Genomic DNA, 24,365 nt, shown 5'->3' on the forward strand with positions numbered 1-24,365 from the left:
TATATCATTAGAGCAATACAGGGTCTGGAGGAAGACACTGTGGGACTCATGGAGATTCATACTTTTAAAAGAAGTTGCTCCACTGATGAAAAAAACTTTTTTAGGCTCAATTTTAATGTGAGTTGAGTTAGTGGTGTAAAGCCCATGAATCTTTCTAACTTTCTCGCCTTGTTCCTAAATAGTTTTTGGTGGTTGTCGTCTGTACTTCACACATCTATTGTCCATTCAGCTGTGTGTTGGTCACTATACAGACCATACACAACCCCTATGGACAAATGTTTTCCAAATGAACACATCATGTCGACGACTAATTAACCAACCAGTAACACGTTATCGAATGTCACTCAAGTAAGGAGTCAAGACATCAACACCAAGGAGGAGTGACAGTGGTCAGGGAGTGACTGGAGAATTTAAATTTTTGCCCTGACCACAGTGTCAGTGACAGGGTGACAGAAGGATAGAAAGGCTGTACTTTCTATCTGGCATACTGTACTTACGGGATGCCTGACAACCAGTGATGTATCATGTGTTAGACCCTAGCCTGTCAAAGTGAACTGTCTTGGTTTATATCTTAATTTTTTTTGCACAGTCTGCAATTTTGTCCTCAAACACTGCTGTATCCTAGAGAGTCCTTGATGGAAGCCATGATCACATCCGAATGTCTTAAAGAAGTCTTAAAAAGTGTTTTACCTTATATCCTGTGATTTATGAATAAACCAGTCAATGGTACTGGTCTCACTCAGTTTAAAACTTCAGTTTGAACCCCTTTTTATCATCTCTTTAAGGCTGCAACTAACAATTATTTTTATTATCGATTAATGTGCCAATTATTTTCTCAATTAAGCAATTAATGGTTTTGTATATTCAATGTCACATTATAGTTAAAAATGTCGGTTATAATTTCCCACAGCCAAAGGTGATGTCTTCAAATGCCTTGTTTTGTCTGGGTCAAAAGTCATCTCTTGATTTAACATATTTGACCGTGGTTCTTGAAGAATGTAGCTTCTTATAACAACAGCTTTAAGGTTTTATGAACACAAATGAAGTTAATGGGAAATTTAAATCTGGCCACAGTATGGGGGCAGCTCTAAAAGTTATTAATGAATATTTACAGCTGGTTATCCTCTGTTTAGTGCAGGCTGCATTTGACCTTTGGAGTTCCCTAAGGTTCCATACTAAGGAAATTCCCTGTCTCTAAGCTGTCACTTGGTCACATTTTGGGTAATCAAAAGTTTTTATGCAGATGACACACAGCTGTTCTTTTCTCTTGACCCACTTAATATCCAGCAACTTGACTCCCAGCATGACAATCTAAATGATGATACAAGTGGATGTCAAAAACTTTTTGGGGATCAACACTGTCTCTTTTACTGAAACTGCTCTGCTGAATACAGCTGTTATCTAAGATCTGATATTATGGCCTTTTGTGACTCATATTTATAAATGAGTCTATTTTAAACCTGCAGTGCGTAACTTTCACATATAAACGTACGTCAGTTACATTCAAGCCCTTGCCAAACGAGTTCACACAATGCTGATAAAGCCTATCACTGCCTGTACTTCACAGTGTATAGAGTTTTTAAATATCATGTCAGCCAGGGCTTTCCCACTCTGGCTGTTTGAATGTGCACCCAGAGACTTCTGCCGGCCGAACCAGCTATCTTCTGGTTAGCCCTCTACTGACCTGAAGGGGGATAAAATAATTTAATCATGCGCCTGTTCTAGACTTGCCAAATGTTAATGGACCAAATGGATCAAATTCTGATAGTGAAATAAGTCATTTCTAGGCTATGTCGGAGCCTATGACGTAAGCACTTGTCGACAGTGTTTTTGTAATTACTCTCACTGCCAGAGGGGGGAGACAAAAGTCCCGCACTCCAGCTTTAAACATGTCTGTGACATTTTATTCACCAAAAGTTGTTTAGATTTCTCTAAATCCATCTTTTCTTACAGTTCAGATTCCCCTCTGTCCTCCAGCAGGCTGTTTCAGAAGATATTTACATAAAGTCTGCATTATTAATAACCACCTACTCCAATTGGCTGGAGGCGTGGCTCCCATCTTCACCCCCAGCCAATCAGAATACAACCTTATGCATAATGCAAATTCCCTTACACTGCATCTTTACCTGGAGTAATATCTGCAGCTGGAGACATAAGACAGTATATAGCACTCTATGAACCAGAGTCTGATCATGAATGGGAAAGGGTTCAAACGTAGCTGGAGGTCACTAGCTTAGCTTTAGCACATATGTTATATTTCTTTAGCTGAGTAACAGAAAGAAACAATGTTTTAAAACTCCAAAAATTGCAGATGAAAAAGTTGAAAGTCCTGTGGTCTACTGAGTATCATTAAGCAGCCTGTTGGCTATAAAATGTGCAGAAGACACAGACAACCACTTGCCGATAACAGAGGGAAGACTGTCTCCAAAAATGAATTTCAGCCATTCCTGATGTTAATTTCCATCCTATGGAAGGCTGTAGAGACTTTTTAGCTGCTGAACAACCCACAACACTAGTGTCCTGCTTTGCTCGTCATCTGGCTGATATGCAAACTCCAACTACAGCAGGGGTGGGTTCATGCTAAAGCTTTCTAGCATATTTGATTTGACTTTCTGGTGTGAAGTAGTAACAGGTTCCACCTCAAAACCACTAGTTCTTGAGCCACGAATTTCAAAATTTCAAATAACTTAAAAAAAAAACTGAGGGGATAGAATTGAGTAATTTACCAGCACAGGGCCTCCACCATCACTCTACTCTATCCCAAAGCTCATTTTCTTGTTTTCCACAATACCAGCCCTTTAAGAAAAGTCCCATCTTTGTTTTTAAAGAGGTGACTTAGGATTTTTTTCCCAACATGATTGCATTTTGGCATAAATTCTTTCAACTGTGAATATTTCAGGCATACATTGGAGGCAGTTGACATGAACATATCTCATGCTAAAAGGAGTTAGTGCAGTACTTTCTAGCGCAGCCTGGTCTGAATAAATCCACTCGTTCCCTTGTACTCTTCAAGAACCTGCAGGTTAACATGTTTTTACAGCATAAACTATCATGACTCATGATAGTTTGACTCAGTTTGCTATGGAGACCAGAAGAAGGGGCACCAGATGAGGGAGAAACAGAAAGGATGACTGTAAAGATCGCACTCTGCCAAAACTCTAACATTTTTTCCACTGGGCTTACAGAAACCAGGGTCTTCCTGGGAATAAAAAAAAATCTGGCTGGCCAACACTAGGGGATACAGATACCAAACAGATGGCTGACATGCAGCATTGTGCTGAAAAGTCAGTAAGTTGAAACACACACGCAGTTTTATGCAATTCATTCATTGATTTCTTTATCCACTCATTCATTCTTTCACGCATTTATTCACTTTACAAAACACTGCAAACCCACCATGTTATTCGTGGTTTTGTTTGAATAGCTATTTTTATCATCTTCTCTGTAGACCATGTGCAGAGAAAGCAGATTTTTCCCACAGAAACTAGATTCCTCATGTCTGACCCCACCATCCCCCTCTTTTCACCTCCCTCCATTTCCGTCCCTCTGCCTCTCAGCTGTGAGGGGGAAACAATCAGGCCCCAATCGTTGATCATACATCAACCTCAGCAACAGAGAGAAAGAAAGCGGCAGTAAGAAAGAGAATGTTTGATAAGGGATTAAAGAGATGCTGTAAAGAACAGAAACAAAGAAAGCCAGAGGTAAGTTCATCTTCTGCTTCAGTCTAGCAAAACTGAAACTGAAAACTAAAACAGAACTTTTATCCTTTGACTCCAGATGTGTCTCCATCATTGACACACAATAACATACACACATGCACGTCCAAACATGATGCACACCACTACTCCTCACCCACTCACTGTACTGTACTCCCCTCTACCTGCCCACACATGCATTAGGTAGAAAAGCAGAGTTAATGGAGAGTAGTGCTGGTTACCATTACAATGATGGTCAGAGGTGAGGTGGTAGTGGTATAACCCTCTAGGGTGGGCGTGGCAGCATCCAGTGACATTTGGTCCTGTCGTGAACACATGTGACCGCAGTCCGCTCCGCCCACTGAGCGTAGGAGCAGGACCACACTGGCTGAACAACCCATAATCCTCTGTTGTTGGCTCCCAGTCCAGCCTGATCCCGTCCAGCAGTATGTGAGGTTTCTTGTCTATCCCAGCCGATCAATGACAAAGTTCAGTCCAATCCAGCGCCCTGGTCCAGCCAGTGGTGCTGTGCTATGTTCAAGCCCTGTCGGATAACTGAGGCTCCATCCTACCCTCCCTTGCCCTATTTCACCTTCCCCTTCACTGCTACCAGTCCTGCTTTACAAGCTTTCTGTGTCTTTCCTGCGCTGCTCTGCTCCAGTCTCCAGCTCCTAATGTTGCTGTTGCTCAGCATACACACTGGCAGCCTTACATGACTCTCTCTCTCTCTCTCTCTTCCTCTAATACACACACACTGACTGCAGCTGTGCACAGTTCAGCCCAGCCCAGCTCACCAAGCAAATCACAGTCTGCAAGAGCTGTCAGCTGACCAGAACCAGCTGCTGCACACACACACACACATACACACATATAAAGCTACATAATTTTTCCTGATTTTCATTCTGCAGCACTCTCCTTCTCAATTTTTCTCCCAGTCATACCAGTCCTTTCAAGTTTGAGTTTTGCTGGCTGTGTTTTTGCATTTGTGGTTTGTGCACTCACGCTATCCCACACTCAAGACTTGATTTGGTAAAATAAACTGTTGCATATTTTAAAGAGAGTTTAGAGATTGCGATGTGTTTTTTGCATATGCATGACTTTGCTACATAAATTCAGCTTAACGTTGCGGAGTCAAGGCTGGCAGTATGTGTGTGAGGCTCTGGGGAGAGTGTTTGGGAGTGGTGAGCAAGGCTATTGAACAGAAAGAGGATGGAAAGTGGGGAGTGGGCGGCTTTACAGATGAGGCGTGCATGTGGAGTTTTAGGACTGTAGAGCTGGCATGTGAAATTCCCCCTGAGTTTAGTTCAGCACACAGACAAGGACACAGGACTAAATTACGTGAAGTATTCGGTTCCATGACGTCACTTTTGATGTCCCTTGAGTGACAACATCACTTTCACCACTCTTAATTTCTCTCATGTCACAAACATCTGGTCTTGTTTTATTCTTCATGTTCCATTTTTCACTCTGTGTGGCCGTAGTGAAAGAAAAAAAAGTGCATTCTCCGAACAAAATGGTTTTCATATGTTTCAAGATCTTCGCATTATAAAATCCCCCTTATTTTTTCTATGCCAGTCGTACTTGTTGAATCAGATGTTGTCCAAATCATAGATTGTAAAAAAATGTGGACATAACATTAGTTTTGCCACCCAAAAAACTCAGCCTGGATCTTTTTAGAAATTTTTTACTTGGTTGAGGGGGAGGAGGTGAAGTGAACAGACATCGCCAACTGAATGTGACAGAGATGCCTGTCAGTCAATCAAAGACTGCCCAAAACATCAAGCGCCACTCACTGCAAGTTGGAAGTCAGGACAGGGCTACATGTCGTACACATTAGGGTGGAGCTACATGTTTTACAGAACGGCCCCCCTTGCAAAAAAGTTTATAAATAGTCTCTCAGCAATGAAAAAACAGCTATAGGCAGTAGATTCGTAATTTAATGTGTTTGCTGGCAATATCTAATGTTGCTCATCATGAGTTGTTTAGATTGACATTATTTACTTAAACTATTTTTTATTCATCAGCATCTCAGTTTTATTGAGAATACATAAAATGTTAACTAAAGCTAGTCAGCAGCTAAGCAAGCTAGTGCCAGTTAGCTACAACAGATGTATGTAACAGATGATTATGCTTTTTTTAACATTTACATTAAGACAGATTTTAGATTTGGTCTACAAGAAGTCCATAATCATTCCAAAGCTGTGATGGTGTGATATGGGGTGGCCAACACAGTAAGAAATTATACTTACAGTGCAGTAATCCTTTATTGAAGACAACTTTGACTTCCGCTCTTTTTCTCACTTGTCTCACTGTTGGCTAGCTTTAGTTAACATTTTATGTATTCTCAATAAAACTAAGTTGCTGACTGAGGAAAAACTGTTGACATAAATAATAACTGATGACTAGCAACATTACACATTGCCAGCAAACACATTAAGTTGTATTAAATTCTTCTGCCATAAAACCGTCTGCATCTCAGAGAGCACTGCTGTTAGTTATTTCATTGCTGGGAGACAACGTATAAACTTTGTTGGTGGTGGGCGTGTGAATGACGTGTAGCCCCTCACTGACTGCCAGCTTCCAGCAAGGGCCTTCTCCAAAACATATGTTTCCCTTAAGTCTTCATATTTCCTCAGTGGAACAATGATTCTCAAAATTACACAGTAGAGAAAGTGAGAATTAAGTTAGAAAATGTTTCCATTGACTTCAATACAGTCTGATTTTTCATAGTCAGCATCCAGCAACTATAAGAGAAACTTCAAAGTATCTTCAAAGTCTGCACATGTATCTTTGCAAGCATTTTTTTCCCAGGGTTTTTATTTACTTATTTTTGAAGTTGAATTTCAAAAAGCAAATGAATAAATGAATATTCCAGTACATTATATCACACTCAAACATGTAAATATAGCTCCCAATGCAGCCTGGGAAATGTGAAGACATACGACTAGTTACCCACACTTGGGGGGATATTTCACTTACAATATATAATTTAGCTGTGTGTATACACTGTTTTCAGAGACTGTCAGCAGATCTGCAATCAAGTGACACATAATGTATAGGTCCACACATTTGCTCACTATGAGCTCCCCTGCAGAGAGTAGGAGGTAACCATGGTGATGTTGTTAGGTCATGATTAGGGTCATTAGAGTCCATGTTACTGTGACAGAAAATTCCACCCACCACCCACATAAATGCTCATTATTATAATGTTTTACATAGCTAAATATAAACAGCACAACACAAATACACAGAGACATACACATAACCATGTGCACACATGCAGAATTGTAATTTCCCTCCCACACAGTGCACAAATATTAACGTGCCCCACTCAGTAGGAGATGACAGTGCATATGTCCAGTGCTCATATGTCCGTCCCCGTCCCCGATGCCTCCCCTGCTTCCAAAAACCACTGCCTCCTCTCACTAAGGGCTCTTCAGTCAGACATGCCTGATAGCAGCAGCTAAAACACACAGAAGTCACAGAGATGGCATTTGTTTGGATGCCAGGATTTCACAATGGTCCAGTCATGCAAATATGCCCACACAAACATGCCCTCTGCTTGCCAGCAAAGTTCCCATGTTACACAGCTAGTTTGGTGTTGAGCTCTCATTCACTCCACCTGCCGTAAAACTGTTTCCAGACACAAAGTATATCACCATTTCCTACCCAAATGTTTTAAAATTTACACAAATCACTGCATGTTTCCAGTAAAACTGATGCAATGCAAACATTCTCAAGACAGACTGGCAAGATAACACAAAGAAAAAAGCACCAATAACTCTTAAATTGTGGAATTTAATTGATGCTGAGATGGCATTCATGTTATTTTCTTACAGTCATATGTCTGTGCAGACACATCATGAGGCATTTTCATGTGCCACCCTTTAAAGCCTTTATTTTGGACGGTTTCTGGTGGAGTGCATGTAACAATTAGACCTGCAACGATTAATCGATTAGTCGACAGAAAATTTATCACCAACTATTGTAACTGCTTAATAGTTTTAAGTCATTTTTAAAGAAAAAAAATACAAAAATTCTCTGGTTCCAGCTTCAAAAACAGTATTTTCTGGTTCCTTTGGTCCTCTATGATAGTAAACGGAATATCTTTGGGTTGTTGACTGTTGGTCAGGACAAAACAAGACATTTGAGGTTGCACCTTGGTTTTTGGGAAACAGTGATTGACATTTTTCACCATTTGTGGACATTTTATAGACCAAATGACTAATCAATAAATTGAAAAAATAATCAGCAGATTAATCGATAATGAAAATAATGGTTAGCTGCAGGCCTAGTAACAATGGGTGGTAATAATATCCCGATGCTGTGTCTACATTGTTGGAATTAGCAAAGGAAGAGGAGGAAGTAGGAGCAAGCCTTGTTGCTTATATTCAAAATCTGTTTCAGCCTTTATTGCACATTCTCTTTATTAATATGCCAACTTTTGTGACACAGCCAAGTTTTAACATTTAATGAACAAATACAAAATGTGCATAAAATTAGTCAAATGGAAACATACTTTCATCAGTTAAATCAAAACGTTTTCCATAAGAAAAAGCTGCAGACTTAACGCAGGGCCAGTGCAGAGGGTAAATTAGGGAAAGCTACAATAGTGTCCTCACTGCATTTATTTTGTTTTTTTGGTACCCCTTTTTTTTTTTCAATTGTTTCACTTCTCCTCCTTTCAAAAGAGAAGTGGAGGGGGAGAGATGAATTTAAAGCAAAACACCCGAGGCAATTTTCACTGAATGAGGTGGTGAGTGCTGAATTAGTGATGAGGAGCTCACACTTCCCTGGAAGGGAACGATGAAACTAACACAACCATCGTGGTTGAAAATGCAGACACAGAGATGATACAGCAGTGCAGCTCCCAGGACACCTGTCCTTGAGTTACAGCTGGTTAGGAGAATAAATAAATTACACAATGAAATGGGAGAACAAAGCCAACCATACAAGGATAATGTCACATCCCTGGACAAAACCACAAACCGCTGAACAACTACTCGTACGATGAGACTAAATAATCTGCTCTTGTAATTCTTCATTCTGTCCCTCTCTTTCTGTTTCCTTTCCCATTCACTATTTTTTATCTGTATCAAATTTCTGATCTATTGGATGCACAAACCACAATGAAAGTACCTTTAGTAATACTTCATTTTAAGGACTTTTACTTAACTTTCCAAATAGTTTCCCAGAAAGTAACCAATATGTCACTGTTTCTTTCTGTTTTAGGAAGGTACCTGGAAAGTACAGTGTAATGTGGGGCTATTTATTTAAGACAAACATAAGAGGAAATAGAGGAAGAGCTCACTGATACACTTGGTAAAGCACCCACAGCTTTCAACTGTGACCTCAGGAGAAAGAATGAGGAAACTGAATAGTAGTTAATAGACAATAGAGGAGCACAGTTGAGTTTATAAATAGCTGCTAACGTCAAGAGAAATTTCCTTTCAATAATTTGCTAAATTATTAGAATTGAAAAGATGCATTTCATAACATTATATATATTATTCAAGTTTTAGTCCTGCAAGTTTTACTTTAAAAAAAAGTACTTATTATTATCTTTTGCGTATTAACCTGTAAGCAGCATTTAATTTTGTAGCTAGTCAAGGTGATGCTGATTTTTTTTTTACTGTCGATAGTTTAATCTATAACAATGCAATATATCTTATAAGCTGATAACTTATTTCGTGGGTGAAATGTAAAGTATAAAACATGAAGACAGACTATAGATTTGCATGTTTAGCTGACCTGCAAAATATGCCACTGTATGCTATTACTCTCTGTTTTACAATTTGTGAGTGTCTGTGTGTGCATGTGAACCTATTTGTGCAATTGTTTGTACCTATGTCTGAGTACACGTGTCCTTACATATGCTTACTTGTAGTTCCGTGTGTGACCGGGGTTAAGCTGCATACAAATCTGAACCTCTGTAAAGGATGACATCATTGGGGTGTATAGGGCAGTGTGCCGCCACCATTTGTGGAGTTAATGTTTTCCAGCTGCACAGCCTCAGTCTCTGTAATCCCTCTGTTGCAGGCAGAACTGTTACTCTGCTGAACAATGCTGAAGACGACAAAGTTGTGGTTTGCAGTTTGCAGGAGTTTGATGTGTGTGTGTGCGTGTGAATGTTGCATATGCATGTAGGTTAACTATTTAAACAAAAGACAAACAAAAGCCATTTTACTGACTTCAAATGCTTTAGCCAACTAGACCAAGTAGGAAACCACAGTCCATTAAAACTCCTGCACACTGCCCTGTAAGCAGTTAACTCTGCTATAGTTAGGTTCCCTGTAGAGCTGTAGGCTGACTCATCGCAGCGGTGTTTGATGTGGTGCATAGCTCCACAGAGTTTACTTGGGAAAACACTCTCTTGTTCCCATGGTGACCACAACAGGAAGGATGCTGTCACTCAGGGGTGCTAGGTTCGTAGCAAACTACGACTTGGCCTCTGGCACTCACAGAGAAACAAGAGGGACACAAGGTCAACCTCTTTCTGGCTACACTACCCCCCCTGTTCTAACACAGCCCCCCGCCCCCACCTCCCACCCCAACACACATACACAAAGAGAGCACACTGACTGTACTGAAGAAAAAAAAGGGGATTCAAAGAACTGAGCATATCTGAAGGAAAATACAATTAAGAGGAGAACTCTGAACAGCTACAAACTATCAGGTAAAGTAAACCTGCTCATGATGTTATTTTTGTCTTAAACTCATTCTGATCTACTTTTCTCAGTAAAACCTCAGACTGCGGATACACCACCACAACACACTCTCTCCTGCACAAACAGGAAGATAGACAAGTTCTAATCACTTTCTACCTTACGCACTAAGGTTGTCTCAACTTGATCTCTGCATGATTCAAGATAAAATAAAAATTAAACAGATAAGGCTTTATGTCACTATTCATGGAGAAAACATTTTAGTAATGGTACCTGTCAGGTATAGTGAAGCACAGATGTTGCGGTCTGGTAGTTTTCATGACCTTTGTTTCATCATACTATATTTAGTGATGGTGTTTCAGGTGGTAGTACATATTTATGTAAGACTTTCTACATTCAAGTACATTTTCATTGGAACTCAAGGGGTTTCCCTCAATTCTGACTCATTTTGGTCTTGAATCTGTTGTTCCTCCAAAGGTTTTTCTGTGACTGTGTTACTCTTCTCTCTCTGTGTCACACATTTGTTTTTGTTTCCTGACTGTCATGTGATGCACAGCAGCTCTGGCGTTTGTTGAGACAACTTAACAGGGGAAATTGGGAACGCTCAGTTTCATGCAACAGATCATCCTCCTGTTTTACAAAAACTGCAGAATGACTTTCATGTGAGAATGTGATTGCAAACAAGTATGAATCAAAATCATGATTTTAAAACCCTACTGTAATACAGTCATGCTATGGATCAGGTTGCGGACATGACAGGAGAACAGACTGTGTGTAATGTCTGTCAGAGTTGTACCTATGAGCTCTTTCGCAGGGGAGGTAACATGAGGAAGTGAGTCGAGAGCTACAGAACACTGCCAATGCCATCTAGTGCTGAGAACTCAACACAGCAGGCGGTGTGGACAATGAGAGAGTGCCTGACTCTGTTCCAGCCTCCACACACTTGAGTCTAACAGTTGCCTTGTTTTAAAAATGGCCTCTAGGAGGCGCTCTGTGCCAGAGATACTATCTGCTCCTCTGGCTGCTGGTTTGTTTAGAAAAGGAAGCTATTAAAATGTCTTTAACTGAGGACTAAAGTCCTGAGGCAGGAGCGATGTTCAGGGGGAGGAAGCAAGAGAGGGGGGATGAGGTGGAGAATATGGGAGAGGGGAAGTTGGTGAGGAGCAACTGCTGAGAAAAGGGGGGGTATTGTTAAAAATTTCCATTCTCCTTGCAATCACCTCCTTTAAATTCACCAGCCCACCCCCAACAACATTGAACCTCACCTTTTTTTCCTGTCCATCCATCACCCCGACCCTCTAAAGCACTGCTGAACACTTTTTGTTCTTGATAGTATTTCCACTTTTTCGAAACAAACACAAAAAACTGCCTGGTTCATGGGAAAATTAAATCCATGGGATTTGAAAGGACCTATTTTATCATAAGAGACAATCAGGCAGCATATTAGATCAAACAGAGTCTGACAGAGGAGCACCTTTAAAGATAAGGAATCAATGGGAAAGTAACTGGAGATTTTACTTAATCTTCAACATGTGTAAATAAAGAGGTCAGCTGTAAACTGGTAAAATGGGCAATGTTTTTCCTTTATTCTCTTTTTATTGCATAATTTAGTCATAAGAAATAACTGTGATCACAGATGGGTTTACATTCAACAACAGAGTTTATTCCAAGGAATTAATATGCCAAGTTTTTTATGATGTTAGTAGAGGTGGTCTTTGTTTCAGGTGGGGTGGTTCACCTCCATTATACAATACGAAGGGAAAGCTAACAAGCTAGTCTTAAACATTGTGATGTTTTAAGTACAATATCGTTCCTTGATCTGCTCTTTGGAGCAATTCTTATTCACTGACTTAATGGACATAACAGGGACAATAATACCGGTCTACCTGTCTGTTTCTATCTAAAAGTCACTCTCTGACTTACACAGACATCCATCATAAGAGAAAATATCTTGACTGAGATATGAAAAGCAGCAGCAGTAACCGCGTAGCAGCAAAAGCAGCAGAAAGACACACAGCTACTGTCACAGAGCCAGTGCCTCATTAATTCACTCTCCCACGTGGCATCTCTCCACATCTCCTCGCTGTTCTCTCCCCCCCCCCGCCCCCCTCATGTCCCGTCCCGGGCCTCACCAGTCATGCACAGACGGCTGAGGTCACCGGCTTCTTATGAAATCTGCAATAAATATTTGTGATAATACCCATCTTTCTGCAAATATATGAGGTAATAAAGCTTTTTTGTGTGTGTTTGTAGGGGTTTACTTTTAAACTGTAATTCAGGGCTTTTATGTTGCTATTGATGGTTTTTTAATGAGATAAAGTATCAGTTCACACTACAGGGGAGGTTTAAAGTAAAAGCAGTGAGCAGAGCAAAAAGAGCGGCTCCTTTTAATGGCGGTTTTCCATCCAAGAGAGAGAACAATAATTAGAAACAGAAAAAGGTTCCTTTGCTGCTGAGAGAGGATGTTTCGCCAATATTAATCTGTTCATCAAAACCTGATATTACTGGAAAGAGTGCTGTAGAAACATAAAAAATACCAGTAGAGCCCGACCGATATTGACCTATCCCAGATATATTGGTATCGGCGTATATATATTGTCCGATATGCGCAGATATTTTTCTTATTTTTTAACGTTACATATATGGCAGCATTTTATGTATATTTGATCCTTTTTCTTTTCTTTCTGTATATTTTATTTATAGTTATTTACATTATTAAATTCCCAGTAAAGTCTACTGTTTCACTGCACTGATATCATATTGGACAATAAAGTTTATTGAATATCGGCCGATATATCAATAACAGATTTTTTCGGTATCAGCCCCAAAAGTCCAGTATCGGTCGGGCTCTAAATACCAGTACAGAAGCCATAATTCCGCTCTCAGCACTGTCATCTATCCATCGTTTTTCTGTAATCTTATCTGAGCCATTTACACAGCTGTTAGGCCTCTCCTGTTTCCTGTCCAGGTGAGAAGGTCTCCAACCAATAAGACAGTTCACTGGCTCCCTAACAATAGCCAAATCAAACTCTGAAATACCAAAACCTGTATTCTACTTCCACTGCGTGTCTGGACCACTGACACTAGGAAACCATAGCTATTCCTTAAGCAATTATCCCTAATGATTTCTGTTTCCTGTAACTCTGTTAGCTTGAAATACGTGTCCTCGCTCTGAACCTGCCATATTCATCCTAAATCAGACCAAAGCCAGTATTTACTGTTATGCAGTCATGCCAGAAACACATACCAGTACAATGGATACTATGGTTATGAGATATACGGTAATGAACATCAGTTTTGTTCAAGCCAGATCATAACGCTTTATGCCAACCCCCAAATCTACACCCTCACAGTAAAGAAAAAGCCCACTAGAATGCCTCTTTCGCAATAAATCATTCAGTCATGACGCCTACATATGACACCTACACAAAGCCTACATGCAACCTCTGTATAACCTCTACACCAGCACTAACTATCTACCAGACGCCCACTCAGCATTGCTCCTTCTCCCTGAGGTCCCAGTTTAGACGGAGGACGCAGCTGTTCTAAAGACTTTTCCTCCTGTGTTTTTATACATACTGTATTATCCTCCCTTACCTTTTCCCCCTTCCCCCATTCCCCCCAGCCCCCCCCTATCTTTCGGACTTAAAATCCCTCCCATGTCTCCCTCTCTGCCCCACGCTTTTTTCCTCCTTTATTTCTTTTGCAGATCACCTTTCAGCTTTCTGGCTGAATACAGTAAGGCATGCAAAACTGAGCATCTTTACGACTTTCAGCTACTGAGAGTTTTTGGCTGTTTCCTCTCAGACACGTATCAGCAAGACATCTCTTTGTGTCAGACAGAAGAAGCGATGAGTGGAATGAGTGGTATCTTTGCGTCAAATCTGTTTCAACTGCTGCCACTTGACAGATAAAAACTGTGTGACCTTTCAAAGAACCGTCTTCAAGAGTACTGATAATTCAGATAAGAATTAGTTAGAGCTGAATGATATGACCTAAAATTTATATCAAATACACCATCAACACTTTGTAGTATGATAAGTTACAGATTGGTTGTTTGATCCTTTGGTTTAATGTTTTTGGTTGTTGTAGCTATTCTCAGTTTACAGTGATTTTATTATTGAGAATTGGAATTTGAGTAAGGCTGCAACTGGTGATTATTTTTATTATCAATTAATTTAACATTTTTACTTTTTTATTAATTATTTAATCTATAAAATAGTTGAAAAATGCCCATCAAAATTTCCCAGAGCCTAAGGTAATGCCCTTAAGTTGCTTCTTTTGTCCAACCAGACTAAAACTGAAAAATATTTAATTTGCAATGATATATCAAAGAGAAAAACCAAATCTTTACATCTGAGAAGCAGCTCACATATGGCATTTTTTCTTGATAACTGACTCACAATTGTTGCAGATTAATTTTCTTTTGATCAACTTCACGATTGATCCACTGATCATTTGAGCTCTAGTACATTTAACATGGTAAGAGTGTTGGCAAGTGCAGCTTTTAGGGCTGCAGCTAACAACAATGAATCATTGAAGATAAACCTGTCGATTATTTTCTCGATTAATCAAGTAGTCATTTGGTCTATAAAATGTCAGAAAATAGGGCAAAATGTCAATCAATGTTTCCCAAAGCCCAAGGCATCACCTATATGTTTGTTTTGTCCTGACCAACAGTCCACAAACCAAAGATAGTCAGAAACCAGAAAACATTCACTTCTAAGCTGGAACCAGAGAATTTTTGTATTTTTTCTTTAAAATTTTCAATCAAAATAATTAATTAATTATCTAAATAGTTAGAATAGTAGATTCATTTTCTGTCAATCGACTTGCAGCTCTATAAATTTCATTAAGTAGTACAGAAAAAGTCATCGCATGTGACCAAATGCGTATGATGATAGCAGCCACATCTTGAAACTGCTGCCTTTTTTTGGCCGGTTATCTAGTGCGAGGGCAGCAAGTTATGACAGCTATGTCCTCTAAGACTCTGCTACTGTCAGTAAAAAGCTATCTGTTCTGCTTCAAACAGGAGCACAGCAACTGCAGACATAATAATCTGCGTGCCCTCATGCTTTTATCTTTGTGTATGGGTGCTGCTGGTGAAACATTAATAATAGCTGCTTGTGACTGTCTCTTTCTTTTATACCTTCTGTCACCAGGGCCAAGAGGACGGACACGGTCAGAAGGGATTTTCGGCAGGTCAGGCGGGTTGATCAAAGTCGACAGGGAGCAGTTAGACAGGCGGAGCAGGGAGGGACAAAAAGATCTTAGAGAGTGTTTAAGGATTTGACCACGTAACAAAAACACAGTTCTGTTTCAAGATTTATAGACTTTGTGGACGGTTTGGATCATCTGACACACACATTTTCTTTACATCCTGCCAATTTGTTAACTAATTAGATCACTCCTCTTTTTGTCTTGTCCTGTCAGCCACTGGATGCAGATAACGAGGGAAAGTCCACATCACATATAACTGTCACACAATGTGTGTGAGTGTGTGTGTGTGTGTGTGTGGATACAACAGGGCGAGGGCAGCAGGGCATGGGGGTCGGACAGTAATGGCAGTAGCATATTCAGGCCTCCTACTCTGGAATGTAGAGTGAGGGAGAGACACAACACTGCAATTCACTCGCAGAGAGTCGGTGAACTATTCTTAGTCCAGTATGTGAAGTGGACCCCCCCCTCCCCACTCTCCCTCTCCCCCTCCCTGAGGGCCGTGAAAAGAGTCGAGATGGACGGGTGGACGGTGGTGTCCATTAAGGTAGGGGCAGGATAGTGAGGCTGGATGGAGAGCTTTAGAGAAAGAGAGGGAGAGAGAGGATAAAAGTTAAGCTCCAGTGAGGCAAAGCCTGGTCAGCTAAGTCTGAATGGAGCAGTTCACTAGCTGTGAAGCCTCTCCAAAGAGCCTATTGTAAACTTACGTTGGCACAATGCATGAAGCCCCAGGGACCTCTCTCTCTCCTCCTCCTCTCATGTGACCTCTCACAAAACACTGACATACAGACAGACACATACTTCTCCTCGATCCAGTTTTCCTACCTAGACTAAACAGACTTTTTTGTCTTCTTCTACAATTCAACAACAGGCGGTCTGACACTACAAGGCTATTGCAGGGGGAAAAAAAAGAATTTCCTGCACTCACAACCAGCTATTAAATTCACACATGCGCGACTGAGATCACTGTGCAGCATCATGCAGAGTTCAAACAGTGGGGGAATTCAGCAGCAGACAGTGTCACCAGTGACAGTGACAGGCTCAAAAAAAATTTTTTTTTCCTCTGTTCCTCTCTCTGCTTTTATTTCTCTGTGCTCTCTGAATGAGTCATTGAGAAGATACACACCAAGGCCTGGTAGTGCACGGTCCTACTGTTATCGGGCAAATGCGGCTGAGTCGTCTGCAGCTCAGTCATAACAAATGTCAAAGAGCTATTCATCTCCCCTAATCCCTTTCTCTATTCTCTTGTCTGCATGCACACACACGCACACACACACACACACACACACACACACACACACACACACCGGTGACACTAGAAGCATTCACTCAAAATAACAAGAGTGAGAACTGAAGAAGCGAGTGAATGTAATCCAGTTTATTTTGAGAAAGAATGAGGAGGGGAAGGCAATTAGGGAATTCATGTAGAGATGGATAAGGCAAAGTGAGAAAAAAAAAAGCAGAAAAGGAACGTAGCAGAGGAGGTAAGAAGTGAAAATATAAGAGAAGGAAAGGCACTGAGGTTACGTGCCACCCTGCTGGGGAAATCTCTGAAGTGATATGAACACACATTTAGGTTTGCACCACACGACAAAGACGCCATGAAGAACTGCACAGCATGGCCTCTCATGAAAAACTGCATGCCGAGTTGTTCAGAGACACAATATGCATGGTGTGAGAAAAGAGACAGAGCGAGCATGACATCCTGTCCCACACTGTCGGGGCTTACGCAAACACCACCCAGAAAGTGACACTTTGAAAATCTGGTTTGACACACATAGAGTGTAAAGATATGACATACGCAAAAACTGAGGCGGAAAGGTGTACAGACTGTGAGGCACCTCTTTGATGATGAGTATGTCACTCATCGCACGCATCAGTAAGAGTGAAACTCTGGGCCCAAGAGGTGACACAGACACAAAATAAATCATCTAAATGTGTGCCACCCACGCAGAGTTAGTTCAATATTATCCTTTTCATGGTGTGTGTCTCCTACTCATGAAAAACGTCATATGGTACCATCTATCATTGATAATTTAGCTATAATCAGAAAAGTGAATATTTTATTAATTAAAAGTTCTTAATATCTATATTCAAATATGTGTTTTACAATGTTAGCTGAGGTGCTATGTAAGGTCATCCCCGTCCACTATAAAAAAAACTGTGGGAAACTCTGATAATCATTCAAGTGCTGGTTTAATAGTTCCACTGCAATGTTAAGGGCCAAACGCTCCTTTCTTGATTGTTCTTGCTGGAAGAGTCTCTTGTCTCTCACAGTCTTACTTATATGGTTATACAATCCAACTGCAGTATGTCTTCCAAAATCCCAACTTATGTAAGAGAATAACTGTATTGGCAAGGAAGGAAATGTCACTGTTGATTTGTAAAGCAGCTTTATATCCGACTCTATGGGAATAAAGACAACAGCGCAGCATTTCTAATGTCTGTCCTGGAATGTTGAGAAACCAAGTTTCTGCAAGAACTGGAGCATTTACATGAATGTCCACGGGGACCTGAAAAGTTCCTAGTGTGCAGACATATGAATACAGCGCACTCAAACATGAACCTGCTAACGCCAATGAAACACTCAGACATGTGGAAATACTGTACTTAATAACATGCACAGATCAATAAAATTGGAAACCCGCATACACACACACACACCCGCACTCATACACAAACACTGGGCAGAGTGTTTACGAGAGGACAAATTATAAGCAGCAGAACCTCAGCACAAACTCCTCTGGGAGGGGAAGCAGATCTACTGAATCTCTCTCTTCTCTCTCTCACCCTTCCTCCCTGAATTTCTCTCTGGTTTTCCCCTCTTCATGGCCTGACTCTCTAAAATGATAAGCCCGTTGACGTCTGATCCAATTATAAGCTTGATTGTGGCTCCAGAGCCACTCTTGTCCTGTCCTACCTTGCCCTGTCCAGATGTAATAAGAGACATGTGACAGAAATATCAGGATCAGTACGGATCTCTGTCAACAAATACAGCCAGTAACTGTCCTAACCTCAAGGAGAAAGAGATAAAAGAAAGAAAAACATACAGGGCAAAAAAAGATGGAGTGGCCATTCAGAAAGTAGTTGAAGAGGGCTCGTAAGCAGCTACACAAACCATCAAATTGATTTCTTAGACATCTTGTAAGATGTAGATGAGAGAGCATGTGAACAGAGGAGTGACAGATGAGATGAAATAAGATATACTAGATGGGAAATATGCAAGGAGTGATAGGAGTGCTTCCTGTTAGAATTCCATCCTAATTGACCTTTCTCTGTTGCCGTGGTAACAGCGGCATGGCTGCTGGGAGAGTAATTACTGGTAATCTAACTGGTTTCTGTCCTGTGGGACAATTGATTTTCAGCATTATCAGTCTGGCTAACTCGCATGAGACGAGCATATTAGTTGGTGTTGCGTGCTGCCGGCGACTGTTAAACGTGACACTGACAACTCTCTTTTTGAAATAGAGCAGCTCACTGTGGTCAAATCACGAAAAATAACCACACTGACACAGATCGAAAGCAGCTAAAACCCAAATGCATTCTAACAACGTTTTTATGTGGTTGGACTTTCAGAATGATCACAAGAACCACACATTTATAGACATACGTGTCTCTATGTCATGTATGCCGGACAAACAGGCAGGTCAGCAGTCATGCACAATGCACCCCAGGCAGTCGACATGATGTGTCATGAGGAGAGAGCAGAGTCAGACTGACAGCATGCCCCCCCCCAACGACCACACACACCCGCAACATGTCACTGGGGCACGTCTACCCAGAGTGCCCCCCACCAACAAATGACTGTTCCACACTGTCTGACACACATTTTTAGTTCCAGACAGACAGACATGCCCAGTAGTGGTATTTTAGAAAGAGGAGTGGAGAGGAGATAAAATTCTTAACAAATCTTCAAATTCTTCCCTCTTTTTTTTTCTCGGAGTATAAAATGAGATGAGTTAAGATAATCGATGAAGAAAGAAGACAACTAGCTGAAAGGGATATCAATAAAATATGAACACTGTCTTCAGTATGTAAGAACCATATGTTAAAAAGTGCAGAATACAGGAAGGAAACAAAAATTTCAACTTTAACCAAAGTGTGAATATTTTTTCTACTTCAAGTCACTCTATTGCAGTGTGAGTGCATGGTTGTGCCTTTGTCTTTTAGTCCTGAGACAAAGAACACAGGCAGCTCTCTGGTGATTAGTTTAGGAGAACAGGAGCAGGCACAAGAGAGGGTTGGTAAACCACATTGGTAGGACCATGTTTAAGCCCATAAACTACAAGTCACTTGCATTTTACATCATTGTCAGATGTTTCCAAAGTCTTAGGTTGACAGACTTAAGTTTTTACCTTCCAGGCAGTTTATATAGCAGGGAAGATCACACTAACAGACTGATTATTTTATGATGTGTAGGTAAGGAAGTACTTGCTGTTTTGGGGGCTTTTAGGTACATTCCTGGCAACCATTGGTGCCAGTATGGTCATAGACATTATAAGTGGATAAATAATCATTTCTGTGAGTGACAGAAAATTAGCCTATCATTCTGTCATTTATCAAGCAAAAGTGGAAGATTAACTGGTCCCTGCATCACAAATGTGAGGATTTGCTGCTTTTCAGGTTTTATATCAATATAAATTATATCTTATATAGTTGTGAATTGCATACCTTTGGGCTTTGGGCTGTTAATCAGACTAAACAAGCAAATTCAAGACTTGTGATTGGCATTTTTCACTTTTTAGACTTTAATCAGATTAATATATAATGAAAATAATAGTTAGTTGCAGTCTTAGCCAGTATGATATGAAAATCCATTGCACAGATTGAAACTTGCTTGAAATAGGTCATCGATTGCAGTAAACAATTGGTCGATTTTATTTATGGTTTGCTTTGGAAAATGATCAGCAGCAGCAATGTGAAATGTATACAGTGATTTGTAGTTAAAGTTCAGATGAAATGAAAAATGCTTTCTTAACCCTTTTAGATCACATTTCCATTCATATTGTACACCTAATTAACAATATACACAAAAAAAGATATATTTCTTTGTATTCCTATATCAAAATCCAATCATGTTTACTTCCTGTAAAACAAAATATGACGTGTGCTTATGTAGGCTTGAACCAACCAATTTCAACCAATAATATCATGACATCCACCCATCAATCAATCTTCAACTTTTAGCAGCACAGAGCTGCGATTCATTATGACATGCCCACTTTTCAACATTCAAATCAAAATTCCTCCCGATGTTATGTCCCCCCTGTCTATCCTGTTACACTCAGAGATACATCACGATACCGAAGTTAGATACTCTCAAAATGCCATTTCATCTGGACTTTAATAAGCTAAATCAGGAAAAACACTGGTATTATATCCATAAAAGTTAGTACCTTAAAATTATGGACAACAGAATTACAGGGTCATCTCTGTGACTGCACAACAAATTGGAAAATTTCTCGAAAATACCTGGAGAGTGTATGAGACTGGGCACCAAAAATAGTCAATCTGTGTTCAGGCATGAAGCTACACTAGTGGTACCATAAGGGCAGCATGGATGCCAAGGGTAAGGAGTGGCATTATGTGATGCCAGAGGGAAGAAATGACCATGGTGATTTAACACCAAACACTAGGGTACCATGTGGAAAGGCATGAGCATGCATATGGCCCCCAAAGCAACGAATGATGGTGACTGCATACAAGCAACCCTGTTCTACTGGGCAAATAAACTCTGAGCTACAGCAGGATGCCAGGGTGGGCATGTTGGCCCAAATCTCTGGCTGTGTGGTTAGCGTGGTTGGCATCCTGGAGGCATGGTATGACATGTGGTTCATCCCAGCAGGCAGCCAGAGTCACAACAAGAATGACACTTGTGTCTACACTACTATGCTGCTCACTTTCGCTGAGAGTCAGAGTAAACACCCTCACTCAGTGTGCCAACAGACACCAGGAATGGGTCTAAAATATGGAGGATTTTTTTTGTACTTCAGGCATGTTTGATATAAATCATGCATGTTTACTATCATACATTTCACATATTAAGCATTTTTCAATCTATTTTAATATTTTATTTCATTGTTATTTGACGTATAGTAGCTCAGCGCCAGATTGAGGCCAGAAAAGACGTAATGGAAAAGATCACTGAAGCAAAATATTGTGTGTTTTTCTTTTAAAACCAACATTCAACCACCATGAAATCCTCCCGTCTTGTATCTATCTACCCTTCCATGCTGCCTTCATATTTGAGGATGGGTGGGCTGACCACTAAGAGAAACAGAGAAGTCAGTCAGAAAGCAGTGATCGTTTTCACAGAGCAGAAGAAAACTCAGCATGCACCAGGAGGGATTTAACCAGTATCATGTATGCTATATTCTCACTAATACATGCACGCAATCACACAGAAACTGATCTAACCTGGCTCGGGACCCATGCAGAGCAGTGGGACAGTGAGAAACACAGAGGAAAAACACAAATATAGAAGAATCTGAAACAGTGAAGCCATGGAGAGATGGAGAGAAGAGTCAGGGGATGGTGGAGGAGGGGGGTGACATTAAGTGAATGAGGAAAACTGGCTAGTATGAAAAAAGAGAGACAGAGGTCAGCGAGAGAAAAAAAAAAGAGGCTCACGCTTCATTGAATGTTATGCCATAGGGCCCGATTCTGCTGACCTGGTTTCTTTCACCAACAAAGGCCATGCATTAACACACTCACAAAAATGTCCGCACACATGCATACACAACGCCTATGGACATTTACACACCCACTTAACCTAAGCCTGTGCACACAAGCCTTATACCTACACATTTACACACATGCTTACTCCTACATGTAGCGTAGCTTCCCCATCTCATTCCTCCACATTTCTGCATCCTGTATCTGTACACCGAATGACTTCAAGTCATTTTCTTTTTTTCCTTTATAGAGTTTTTCAGTTTAGAGCTGTGGCTGAGGTCAGTGTTGGTGGGCAGTGATCAAGTGACCAACAGGCAGCCATTCAGAAACTTTTTCAAGCTTTCGGACAGAATTAAGACTAACCAGCTAGTCTCTCGCATTGAGAGATGACAGAGATAAAAAAAAAAAAAAAAAACAGTACAATGACACAGATAAGGGTATCAGTTATGGTTTCTATTTCAGTTCCCACTTTTTAAACAAAACCCACTTTTTTATTTAATGTTTGGTGTTGTAGTAAATTCTGCAGAGGTGCAGATGTGGCCAATATAACAATATATAAGATGAGACAAATTTGTCAATTATGTTTTGTTTTTGTTTTTTCAATTATTATGGCAATTTTGGATTTTTATATGATTCTTGCACCAAAGTGAGTACCTTGACTTGTTGGGTATTTAATTCACTGGATCAGCCAAAACAGACATTCCTGTATGGTTGTTTACAAAACTATAAATGCCAAGATAGAGAGTTTTATCCATCCAATTTGTGTCTAATCCACTAAAAATCTTGCATTTTTAAATAAACTTTAATCATACTGAGTCATCCACGATCATAGTTTTTAAGGAAGCAAAACAACCCTTGACCACTTGTGCTCAAGAAGGGGAACTGTGAAACGCTATCTGCAGGAAAACATCTGGTTATGTCTACAAAAGAATTTGGGTTTTTTTTTTTTTTTTGATGAAAATGTGTATCAATAAATTTGAAGTGACAAAAAAAATGTTGCAAGAAAGCATTTTTTTCCGGTTTAAATGTGGAATGTGAACTGTTGGACAGTTGTGCAGTAACAGCACCGTCTATGATGGACTGAGGCTTTAATGAAGGATATAAATATGCTGACATACATTTACTACTTGACGGTGTCCTTAAAATAACTGTTCACTTTTAATAATGTAAATAATGCTGATAATAGTTGAACATCAGGCAGCTCAAGTTCCTCTTGTTTCAGGCTGAGGTATCTCTCTCACTTCCGTTCTTCAGCTTATCAGTTTTGTCTTGTCATGTCTTTGTTTTCTACTTGAAAACCACAGACTCACTGTATTTCTTCAGCTGCAGTGCCTTTAGGCAAGGCAGTCAAGTCCCACAGTATGGTAACAACATACTGTAATGTAATGTTATGTTGTGTATCTGTGTCTCGAATTATACTAACACAAGGTGACTCACCAGTCAATTTATACATCCAATAAGGGAATCAATAAACACAATTTACTCCATTTGGAGTTACTCTGATAAATGCATACTGCAGGTAAACCTTGCAGCAGTTGCATTCTGTTCATTTTCAACTGACCCAGAGCAAAGAAACATCTGGCTGCGCAAAGAGATTGATCAATTTTTACTCAGTACACCGTTGAAGCCAGGTTTCATTTATTTGTGATTGTATTTCATTCGTTTCCATTTTAATCCTGTCTTTGGCCGCGCACCACATTTGAAAGATTTACTATTGCATTTTCCCTCTTTATTCAAATCAATTCTGCGCTCTGCTCTGCCGTGTCCCACTGACACACTAACACCACAGTGAAGAGGATGAAGAGTAGCAGCAGAGAGGCTGGAGTGGAGTGACCTTTCTCTATGCTAATCTCCACAGAATGGACACATAGACACACAGACACAGACACAGACACACACACACACACACACACACACACACAACGTAAGGTAGAGGATTTGTCCTCCTCTGTCAGATGAATCAAAAGGACATCATCAAAACACAAATCCTCCTCCTTGTGTGTAATGTGGCTGTTTTTTTCTTCTTGGATTACCCCTCCTCCCACTATCTTATGTGTCAATCAGAGCCCCCAGTTATGAGGCGTGACACACCCACTGGAGCGTACATTTCACA

The 24,365-nt window shown here is 40.3% G+C and overlaps 1 protein-coding gene across 9 annotated transcripts in view; it reads right to left on the reverse strand.

Annotated features, from left to right (window-relative positions):
- Positions 1-24,365, reverse strand: part of dock10 (dedicator of cytokinesis 10) — a 68,965-nt gene that overhangs the window by 41,375 nt on the left and 3,225 nt on the right. For 2 of the 9 annotated variants that reach the window (XM_044354286.1, XM_044354279.1), the window contains exon 1: positions 3,938-4,305. The exons of 2 other annotated variants lie outside the window; for them this stretch is intronic. In XM_044354286.1, the coding sequence (XP_044210221.1) occupies positions 3,938-4,096 (159 nt within the window). In that variant the 5' untranslated portion in view covers positions 4,097-4,305. Of the gene's footprint in view, positions 1-3,937; positions 4,307-24,365 lie in introns of those variants that run through there. 5 more of the 9 variants (XM_044354288.1, XM_044354287.1, XM_044354280.1 and 2 more) reach the window with 5 other exon arrangements.

Source organism: Thunnus albacares, chromosome 6, assembly GCF_914725855.1.
Source record: "Thunnus albacares chromosome 6, fThuAlb1.1, whole genome shotgun sequence".
NCBI lineage: Eukaryota > Metazoa > Chordata > Actinopteri > Scombriformes > Scombridae > Thunnus > Thunnus albacares.